This window comes from Pristiophorus japonicus, chromosome 7 (assembly GCF_044704955.1).
Source record: "Pristiophorus japonicus isolate sPriJap1 chromosome 7, sPriJap1.hap1, whole genome shotgun sequence".
In the NCBI taxonomy this organism is placed as follows: domain Eukaryota; kingdom Metazoa; phylum Chordata; class Chondrichthyes; family Pristiophoridae; genus Pristiophorus; species Pristiophorus japonicus.
In genome coordinates this window covers 112,071,522-112,082,973 of record NC_091983.1, presented here as the reverse complement: position 1 = coordinate 112,082,973, position 11,452 = coordinate 112,071,522, and the positions used below count along the sequence as shown (strand labels likewise).

Sequence of the window (11,452 nt, the reverse complement as noted above, 5' to 3'; positions counted from 1 at the left end):
TCACCTGAGAAGAACTCCAGAGGCAATGCAAACTCCCCCGAAGTTGATGCAGCCTTTTGAATGAAGCGACCTGCAATTTAAAAAATGTTAGCCACACCGCTGCCGTTCATTCAGAAAAGTTCCACTTTTTCTGGGCATTTTTTTGGGCGAGCGATATTTTGTGTGAGGGGGAGGTGGTGAAAGTGATGGTGGGCGATCTCCTGGGCATTAGTTCCACCAAATGTGCTCTCCACGACAAAAAAAAGTGGGCTGGCGGTATTATTGAATCTCGGCGTTCATTCCGATCGGAAAGTAATGCTGGGCGATATTATGGGCGTTGATTTCGCCCATTCTGATGATTCCGCCCCCAAAACATGGGCGGACGGAAATATTTTTTCCCTGGGGAAAGTAATATTTGGTGATAAATTTCCTAACAATGCCCGTCAGTTTCCATTTTGTGCCAAAATGGGCGAGATAGGGGCGTTATACGTCATTTCAGTGGTAAAATGGGCGTTAAGTGGGTGTTAAGCATGCAAAAAAAGTGGAGGTTCTAGCCCAATGACTTTATCTTTCTCACAGGCATACAAGACCATGATAATGCTATCAATGATTATTTATTTGACCAAAGGTTTAAATTCAGTTATACATATAACTTATCACTTACCATGAAGGAAAATATGCAACCTTTCTATGAAATAAATTACTGGCTTATCAGTCATGCCTTCATAGCTCTTTAAATGCAATGGGAATAATCCTTGCACTGGTATGAACATGAACTGATTAGTAATTTGAACAAGAGATAAATACAACACAGATATAAAACACGGAAAAATAGCTTAAATAGGATTAGATAGGATATACAGCACAAAAACAGGCCATCCGGCTCAACCAGTCTATACCGGTGTTTATGCTAATAGAAATGAGTACAGCATGTTCAGATCAAAATACTTATATGTCTCTTGTGGAATAGAATATTTGGACAGGGCCTGGAAATCTTCCTCATGGCAATGTGAGGCTAGATTGTGGAAGTAGAAAGCTGATAGACTGATCCAAGAAGCCTTTAATATGTACAACAGAATGATTATATCGTATACAATGATATCTTTCTCGGGTAACATGCATGTTACATAGAAAAACTTTGAGGTGAATTTTCGAGAGAGTTCTTCTGCTTGTCCATTGTAACTTTGGTAGAAGGGCCATGGAAATTCCAGAACAACAGCAATGCCTTGAAACTATTTTCCCGTGGCTCTTTCGCCTAAGTTGTGGTAGATGAGTACGTGAATCCTTGTGGAAATTCATCCCCAATAAATTTAGTTATCATAATATCACAAGAGTGAAAATGGAGAAAGTGGCTTATTAATGTTGCCAATCAATATGGAATCACTGAACTTAAATCAAAAGTTTTTTGCCGACCAATAATCTTATATCACTCATTCTAAAATGCATTACTGTTGTCAGAATAAGCAGGACATTCAACAGGAAATGAATCTATGGATCAAGATTAACAACTGACAAAGCTGTTCCGTGAGACACTATTATATGATTCGATTGCGAGTTGTTGCACATTTTTCTCCAGGTGGTATTTTTGACTGATTAACATAATACCCTGGAGTGATTGTTTGCAATTTAGGGCTAGTGTTAATGCAGAATAAATTAATTTGAAGGATAATTGAGAACACAAGCTACACTACAATCAAAAGCTGCTATATTTTATGCAACATAACTACATCTTCAAAGTAGCTGTGTTCTTGATTAAGTAATACAAATGTCCAGGAAGATATTTGACTTTGTTGTGCTCGCTTAAAACAAGCGCACCGAGAGCTAACGATGGGGACTTGCGTCCGGCGCCACAAGGACATCCGGCCCAATATTGATTTGGGACATTTTTCAGGTATCCTTGGTGGTTGCCTAAAGCAGGTGTTAGGCCTCTTACATATGTAAATAAGAGCCTTACGTCTATTTCAGGCCTGGTCTGCACATTTGGATCCCTATGAGCAGAGCAGGTTTCTTCAGTTGTCACTGCTACCTAAGTTTTTTAAAATCGCAGGAATTCTCCCCTCGACTCCACAGTACTCGTGATCATCCTCCCCACTCCCCTGCCACACCTTGTTGCCACTCCATTCCCACCGCTCCCCACCACCCCTCCCCCCCGCACCCCACCCTGTGACTTATCTTAGGGCTGCTGCTGCTGAGGCAACCCGCGATGACATTTATTTATTTAAAAGGGTGAACTGCCTGTGAAGGCACAACAGATGCCAGCAGATTGCCCAAATAATGTAAATGAAGCCCAATTTTGAGCCAGCTTTGTGCCTCCCGTTTGGGGCACACACTAATGGCGCACCACTGATTATGACCCAAAACCAATTTCAACCCTTTGTGTCTGTGTTGGGTCAAAATATTTCAGATGCAGATAATCTGACACAGTGACACATTTCTAGATAAGTGCACACACGTGCGTGCAACCCAATGGCCTCCAACAGTGATGCCATCTAGTGGCTAGTGATCCCAAAAGTACATTCATGACAATACCCCCCTCTGAGATAGTAACACAGTCTTTTACAAATTGAGATGGTCCGGTGTTTTACGCTCCCAGGTTGACCATCTCATTTCAACTCCAGCCTTGGGTGAGCGTTCAGAGTCTATTGTGACTGGTGGCTGGGTGGCTGACCTGGTGGGAGTGGCAGTGGCCATGTCAGGGATTGAACATGTCAGTGATTGAAAGTCCCGATTCACTGATGAACACTGAGTCCTCTGATGACTGCGGGTAGGTTGGTTGGTCGTCGATTGTCTCTTCCTCCGACTGTTCCGGTTCGTCTGTGTGCCGCAGCTTTGTCTGATCCATATGTTTCCTGCATGTTTGCCCATTTTTGAGCTTGACAATAAATACTCTGTTGCCCTTCTTGGCCATGACAGTACCAGCGATTCATTTGGGACCCTGACCATAATTCAGAACACATACAGGATAATTTACAGAAATATCGCGTGACACAGCTGCGTGATCGTGATACCCTTGCTGACTTTGTCTTCTATATTCAACATGATTATTCAAGTCAGGGTGTACAAGAGATAGCTTGGTCTTAAGACCTCTCTTCATCATTAGTTCAGCAGGCGAGACCCCGGTAAGCGTGTGTGGTCTTGTCCTGTAACTAAGCAGTATGCATGACAGGCGGTGTAAAGCCCTTACTCTAGAGCATGAAATCACACGAGGCACGTTCTGGGGACAAGGTCACTCTGTGATCTCAACTCTTTATTCACAGCACTCCACAAGTGATGACCCTGCGTGGGACCTCCCTTTGTATACTGGGAGATTAGGTAAGGAGTGTCTCCCACAAGTTCACCCCTTGTGGTCAAGGTGTGCATCTAGGTTGTGTGTATACAGTAATACAGTGGTGTTACATTGTGGTTACATACATGACATCACCTTCCCCCCCTCAAAGCCTTGTTAGGATCATAGGTTTAGTCTTTCAGCTAGTCTACGCTCCCTCGTGGAGCGCCGCAGTTAGGGCTCTGGTTGTTGGACACTGACGTGAGTGTCTGTCACCTGTGGTGATTCTGGCCTGTCCAGGCTGACCGCAGGGACTGTGCATTCTTCTGATTGCTCTTGTTGCTCGTTCACTGGCGGTGGTGTGAGCTCCATCTCATGGTCTTCTTCAGGTTCCTCCATGTCAATGCTGAACCTTTTTTTGACTTGGTCCAGATGCTTACGGCATATCTAACCATTGTTGAGTTTTACCACGAGGACCCTATTCCCCTCTTTGTCAATTACAGTACCCTCAAGCCATTTGGGCCCCATGGCGTGATTGAGGACGAATACAGGATAATTTATTTCTATACATCTCCCCCTCAAATTACGGTCATGGTACTCATTTTGTGACTTGCGCTTGCTCTCAACGATGTCGGTCAGGACTGGGTGAATGAGGGACAACCGGATTTTGAGTGTGCATTTCATAAGTAGCTCTGCAAGCGGGACCCCCGTGAGCGAGTGTGGTCAGGATCTATAGGCCAGCAGGAGACGCGATAGGCGGCATTGTAGGGAGGGTCCTTGAATCCTGAGCATACCTTGCTTAATGATTTGGACCGCATGTTCCGCCTGGCCATTGGAGGCTGGCTTGAACGGCGCAGTCCTGACGTGGTTGATGCCATTGCCCGACATAAACTCTCGGAATTCGTAGCTTGTGAAGCATGGGCCATTATCACTAACCAGGATGTCCGGCAAGCCATGCGTTGCAAAGATCGCACGTAGGCTTTCCACGGTGGTGGATGACGTGCATGAATTCAGGATGATGCACTCGATCCATTTCAAGTACGCATCTACCACAATAAGGAACATCTTTCCATTGAACGGGCACTGTGTAGTCAACATGAATGCTTGACCATGGCCTGGTGGGCCAGGGCCACGGGCTGAGCGGGGCCTCCCTGGGGGCATTACCCAGCTGGGCACACGTCGTGCACCTGCGAACACAGTGTTCCAGGTCAGAATCAATTCCAGGCCACCAAATGTGTGACCGGGCAATGGCCTTCATCAGCACAATGCCTGGGTGCTCGCTGTGGAGTTCCCTGATGAATGCCTCCCTGCCCTTCTGGGGCATAACTACCCGGCTGTCCCATAGTAGGCAGTCGGCTTGGATGGAGAGCTCATCCATCCGTCTGTGGAACGGTCTAACCTCCTCAGGGCATGCCCTGTGTGCGGGCGCCCAATCCCCAGTCAGGACACATTTCTTAATCAGGGATAGGAGGGGGTCTCTTTTAGTCCAGATTTTGATCTGGCGGGCTGTGATGGGGGAGCCTGCGCTGTCAAAAGCATCGACAGCCATGACCATCTCAGCGCTTTGCTCCGCTGCCCCCTCAGTGGTGGCCAGTGGAAGCCTGCTGAGCGTGTCAGTGCAATTTTCAGTACCGGGACGATGCCGGATGGAGTAGTCATAAGCAGCCAGCGTGAGAGCCCATCGCTGTCTGCGGGCTGATGCATTGGCATTGTCAGCCTTGCTGTCAGATAATAGGGATGTTAATGGCTTGTGGTCCGTCTCTAATTCAAACTTCCTATCAAAGAGGTACTGATGCATTTTTTTTCACACCATAGACACATGCAAGCGCTTCTTTCTCGACCATCCCATATCCCCGTTCTGTTTGAGAGAGCGACATAGAGGCATAAGCCACAGGTTGTAGTTGACCCTCAACATTGTCCCAACACACCCAACCCCAAAGGACGATGCATCACGTGTCAGAACCAATTCTTTTCAGGGATCGTACAGGCTCAACAACTTGTTTGAACAAAGTAGGTTTCGCGCCCGATCAAAAGCACGTTCCTGACAGTCCCCCCCAAAACCAATCACAACCCTTATGCAGGAGCATGTGTAGCAGCTCCAACAACGTGCTCAAGTTCGGCAGAAAGTTCCCGAAATAGTTCAACAGTCCCAGAAATGAACGCAACTCCGATGTGTTGCAGGTCCTGGGTACTTGTCGAATCGCCTCGGTTTTGGATTCGGTGGGCTGAATCCCATCTGCAGCAACCCTCCTGCCCAGAAACTCAACCTCAGGAGCTAAAAACACACATTTAGACTTCTTGAGTCGCAGGCCTACCCGGTCCAGTCGGCATAGCACCTCCTCCAGGTTGTGAAGGTGTTCCTCGGTGTCTCGACCCGTGATGAGGATTTCGTCCTGGAATACAATTGTTCCAAGAATGGATTTAAGTAGGCTTTCCATGTTTCGTTGAAATATCGCGGCCACTGATCGAATGCCAAAAGGGCACCTGTTATAAACGAACAGTCCCTTGTGCGTGGTGATGGTGGTCAGTAGTTTAGATTCATCGGCCAGTTCCTGGGTCATATCGGCTGAGGTGAGGTCCAACTTGGTGAACAGCTTGCCACCGGCCAGCATGGCGAAAAGGTCCTCCGCTCTTGGGAGCGAGAATTGATCTTGTAGGGACAACCGAGTGATGGTGGTCTTGTAGTCACCACAGATCCTTGCAGAGCCATTCGCTTTTAGGACGGGACGATGGGGCTCGCCTAGTCACTGAATTCAACAGGCGAGATGATGCCCTCGCTCAACAGCCGGTCCAATTCGCTCTCGATTTTTTTTCCCGCATCACATGTGGCACCGCTCTGGCTTTGTGGTGCACTGGCCTGGCGTCCGGGGTGATGTGTATCACTACTTTGGTGCCTTTGAAAGTCCCGATGCCAGGTTGGAATAGTGACTTGAATTGTTGTAGGACTTGTGAGCATGAACTTCGCTCCACAGATGACATTGCGTGAACATCCCCCCATTTCCAGTTCATCTTGGCTAACCCGCTCCTCCCCAACAGTGCGGGACCATTACCCGAGACAATCCAGAGCGGCAGCCGATTCGCAACCCCATTGTGTGTGACAGCCATCATTGCACTGCCTAGCACCGGAATGATTTTAGTGTAAGTCCGTAATTGTGTCTCAATGTGTGCTAATTTGGGTCTACTGGCTTTAAGTGACCATAGCTTCTCAAATTGCTGAACGCCCAGGTGTGACTGGCTGGCCCCAGTGTCCAGCTCCATGCGTACTGGGATGCCGTTTAATAAAACCCTCATCATCATTGGTGGCGTTTTGGTGTATGAACTGTTCGCCGCATGGACCCGCTGAACCTCGGCGTCCATCGATTTGCCCCAAAAGTCATCCTGCCTCAAAGGACCCTCTTCTGGTCCACCTGCCTCATATATTAGTCTGGCTGCAGGCTTCCTGCACATTCGAGCTAAATGGCCACTGAGATTGCAGTTTCTGCAAACAAACTGTTGAAATCTGCAAGATCTGGCTGAGTTTTTTCCCCCACACCTCCAGCATGAATTAAAGTTTCCATTGTTGGGGACAAAGGGACTATGGCCAGGCATTCCACGCTGACTGTCCCTTTGACTGCTCTTTAGTACCCTATTAGTGGGTATCAATGGCCCCATCACGGGCCGCATTGTCCGCTGTGATGGCGTGAATGTCCGTTCAGCCTGCCATTGTCTCTGTTGAAGTCCTACTCTGGGGTCTATTGCTGCCTGGGGAATGTCGGACTGCCCCTGCCAGCCTGCGGGGCTCTGAATCGCATTGATGATGTTGACTCCCTGATCCATCGCCACGTTAGAGGCAGAATTGCGCGCGTATATTATTTTCGTCTCTTCCTCCCCCGCCATGAAAGTTTGAGCTAAAAACGACGCCGCTTCCAAGGTCAAAGCCTTGGTCTCAATTAATTTACAGAAAATTCCCGCATGACCGATGCTCTCGATAAAGAAGTTCCTTAGCATCTCTCCCCTGCAGGCGTCTGTGAACTTACAGAGGCTGGCCAAACGCCGGAGGTCCGCTACGATGTCCGGTATGCTCTGTCCTTCACGACATCAGTGGGTGTAGAATCTGTGTCGGGCCATATGTATGCTACTCGCTGGTTTGAGGTGCTCCCCGATCAGTTTGCTAAGTTCTTCAAAGGTTTTGTCCAACGGCTTTTCGGATGTAGTAAGTCCTTCATGAGCGCGTAAGTCTTTGGTCCGCAGCTGGTCAAAAGATGAGCCCTTCGCTTGTCGGCCGCTACATCCCCCAGCCATTCTTTCATAACGAAGCTTTGCTGAAGCCTCTCGACAAAACCGTCCCAGTCTTCCCCAACACAGTACCTTTCATCTGCACCACCGGTGGCCATTCTCGTTGGTCGTGAATTCCCGTTTCTCGTCGCCAATGTAAAGTCCTTACTCTAGAGCATGAAACCACACGAGGCACATTCTGGGGACAAGGTCACTCTGTGACCTCAACTCTTTATTCACAGCACTCCACAAGTGATGACCCTGCGTGGGACCTCCCTTTATATACCTGGGAGATCAGGTAAGGAGTGTCTCCCACAAGTTCACCCCCTGTGGTCAAGGTGTGCATCTAGGTTGTGTGTATACAGTAATATAGTGGTGTTACATTGTGGTTACATACATGACAGGCGGGTCTGCAGTGACCCTTGGGTTAGTCACTTCATGCAAGTGTTGCACTGATGCACACATGATTCCAGCTCAGAGTCAATTCCCGGCCACCATACATGAGACCTAGCGATGGCTTTCATCGTTACAATGCTGGGATGTGTAGCTCACGTACAAATTTCTCTCTCCCTTTCTTGGGCATAACAACACAATTGCCCCACAGTATACAATCTGACTGAATAAACAGTTTGTCTTTGTGACGAATGTAAGGTTTGGTCTCCTCGCACATTTGCTTGGGTATGGCAGACCAATCACCTTTGAGGATGCAACTCTTCACCACCGATAAAATCAGGTCCTGGCTGATCCAGATTTTAACTTGTTGAACCGTGACAGGGGTTCCTTCACTCTCAAAAGCATCCATAACTAACAATAGGTCTGCCGGTTATGGCGTTTCCACCTCCGGTGTAGGTAACGGCAGACGGCTCAAAGCATCGGCACAATTCTCGGTGCCAGATCTATGGCGAATTACATAATCATAAGCGGATAATGTCAGTGCCCACCTCTGGATGCGGGATGAAGCATTGGTATTGATACCTTTGTTTTCAGAGAACAGTGAAATGCTTGGCTTGTGATCTGTCTCCAGTTCAAACCGAAGACCAAACAGGTACTGATGCATCTTTTTAACCCCATACACACAGGCTAGTGCTTCTTTCTCTACCATGCTATAGGCTCTTTCCACTTTAGATAAACTTTTTGAAGCATTCGCGACTGGTTGAAGTTTACCCGACTCATTAGCTTGTTGGAGTATGCAACCAATTCCATATGATGAATCATCACAGGCCAATACTAAACGTTTACATGGGTCATAATGTACCAGCAGCTTGTTAGAGCAAAGCAAATTAGTGGCTTTCTCAAAATCTCTGTTTTGAGACACATCCCATACCCAGTTGTCGCCTTTTCTTAGCAGCATTGCAGTGGTTCTAATAAGGTGCTCAATTTAGGTAGGAAGTTACCGAAGTAGTTGAGTAGACCCAGGAACGAACTCAGCTCCGTCACATTCTGCGGCTTGGGTACATTCTTGATGGCCTTGGTTTTCGCTTCCGTGTGCCTGATGCCATCAGCAGAAACTTTCCTCCCCAGGAATTCGACCTCTGGTGCCATGAAGATGCGCTTTGAGCATTTCAGTCTGAGTCCTACTTTGTCCAGATGATGTAGAGCCTCTTCCAGGTTGTTCAGATGTTCCTCGAAGTCATGACCTGTGATCAGGATGTCATCTTGGAACACGACAGTTCTGGGAACGGACTTCAGTAGACTCTCCATGTTCCTCTGAAATATTGCTGCAGCCGAGCGAATTCCAAAAGGGCACCTGTGATAAATAAACAGTCTTTTTTGCGTGTTAACGCACGTAAGCCTCTTCGACGTCTCAACCAACTCCTGTGTCATGTAGGCCGACGTCAAGTCCAGTTTGGTGAACGACTTCCCCCTCGGCTAGCGTTGCAAACAAGTCATCAGCCTTTGGTAACGGGTACTGAACCTGTTTCGAACCGATTGTAGCATTGTAATATTCTGACTGTGCCATCACTTTTCAGCACAGGAACAATGGGGCTGGTCCATTCATTAAATTCAACCAGTGATATGATCCCTTCACGCTGGAGTCTGTCCAGTTCGATTTCGACCTTCTCCCTCATCATATACGGAACTGCCTGAGCTTTATAATGGACACGTCCTGTATCCGAGTCCACGTGGATCTGCACCTTGGCTCCCATGAAGTTGCCGATGCCTGGTTCGAAAAGTATGGGGAACTTGCTCAGTTTTGGGCACATGTATCTTTCTCCGATGACAACGTCTTGATGTCGTTCCAATCGTATCTGATTTTTTCAAGCAAGTTCCTGCCGAACAGTATTGGGGCATTGCCTGGGACAATCCATAGCGGTAACTCGTGAACTGCACCATCATACGACACTTTAATTGTGGCACTGCCAATCACCGTTATGAGTTCTTTGGTGTACATGTGCAACTTGGCATTGACTGGACTCAGCCTGGGCCTCACAGCCTTAGTATCCCACAGTTTGTTGAATGCCCTCTGGCTCATTATCATTGACTTGCCCCCGTGTCCAGTTCCATCGATATCGGTACCCCATTAAATTTCACGTTGATCATTATTGGTTTGCTCTTAGTTAGGAACGAGCACAGTCCATACATTTCCTCCTCTGGTATCTCATATTGCGTATCCAGATCTGCGCTAGTCTGACCATCATCCTCCACATGGTGTGTCACAGCACGCTTGCTCATCTGCGGACACTTGCGCTGGAGGTGCCCCATTCTCAGACAGCCTTTGCAACTATATTGCTTAAATCGGCACTGCTGGTGCCGTGGATTTCCCCCACAACGCCAACACGGAGAAATTGGATGCATTCCCGCTGGCGGACTTTGGGCAGCCACAGGTTTCGCGTACGCAGTCGGATAGGCCCTGCCATGTGCTGCTCTGCTGAATGCCGAATCAATCATATTTACAGTATGTGCCGAGTTTCGATTTTTCACTGATATCTGCTTTAGACCTCTATCCGTCGTCATGCATGACTGAGCGATCGTGATGAACCTGTTCAAGTCCAACATCTCTACCGCCAGTCGTTTACACAGGATCACCTCGAGGTTGATGCTGATTACAAAGAAGTCCCGCAGCATGTCTGTCAACACAGCTCTGAACTTACACAGTCCCGCGAGACGTCTCAGGTCGGCAACAAATTCAACCGCATCTTGGCCCTCTAAGCGAACATGCATGTAAAATCTGTATCTCAAGATGATGATGCCTTTGTCTGGTTTAAGGTGGTCCTGTACCAGTGTACACAATTCTTCATACGTCTTCTCTGTTGGACTCACAGGCAGGAGTAGATTCTTTATTGGACCATAAATTTTTGGACTGCAAACTGTGAGGAACACCGCCCGGTGCCGATCTGCGTCGCCGACCTCCTCCATTTTGTTGGCCACGAAGAACTGGCTCAAACCGCTCACAAAGTCTGCCCAAACTTCTCCTTCCACAAATCCCTCCAACAATCCAATTGTGCTCATTTTTGCATGCAAAGGTTCTTGTTGCCTCGTTGCTAAATGTTGTGTATGCAATAACTGTTAGACTGAGCACTGTTTAACTCCAAGAGGTATGACCTTGGCTCTGCTTTATTAAGGCCCAAAGTGACTAATATACAAAATGGCTGGCCTCCAACAGTGACACCATCTAGTGGCTAGTGATCCCAAAAATACATACATGACAACCACCTAGAAGGACAAGGGCAGCAGGAGCATGGGAACACCACCACCTACAAGTTCCCCTCCAAGTCATACACCATCCTGACTTGGAAATATATCGTCATTCCTTCATCGTCGCTGGGTTAAAATCCTGGAACTCATTCCCTAACAGTACCTTCACCACAAGGACTGCAGCAGTTCAAGAAGGCGGCTCACCACCACCTTCTCAATGGCAATTCAAGGTCAATTGGCTGTGAAGCGCTTTGGGATGTCCGATGGTCAGGAAAAGCGCTATAGAAATGTAAGTCTTTCAATAAGGGATGGGCAATA

At 47.7% G+C, this 11,452-nt stretch overlaps 1 protein-coding gene across 1 annotated transcript in view; it reads left to right on the top strand.

Moving 5' to 3' along the window:
- Positions 1-10,654: 10,654 nt before the first annotated feature.
- The window catches only part of LOC139266612 (ectonucleotide pyrophosphatase/phosphodiesterase family member 3-like), a 179,129-nt gene continuing 178,331 nt past the window's right edge, over positions 10,655-11,452 (top strand). Inside the window, exon 1 of the mRNA XM_070884205.1 lies at positions 10,655-10,705. Within this exon, the coding sequence (XP_070740306.1) occupies positions 10,655-10,705 (51 nt within the window). The remainder of the gene's footprint in view (positions 10,706-11,452) is intronic.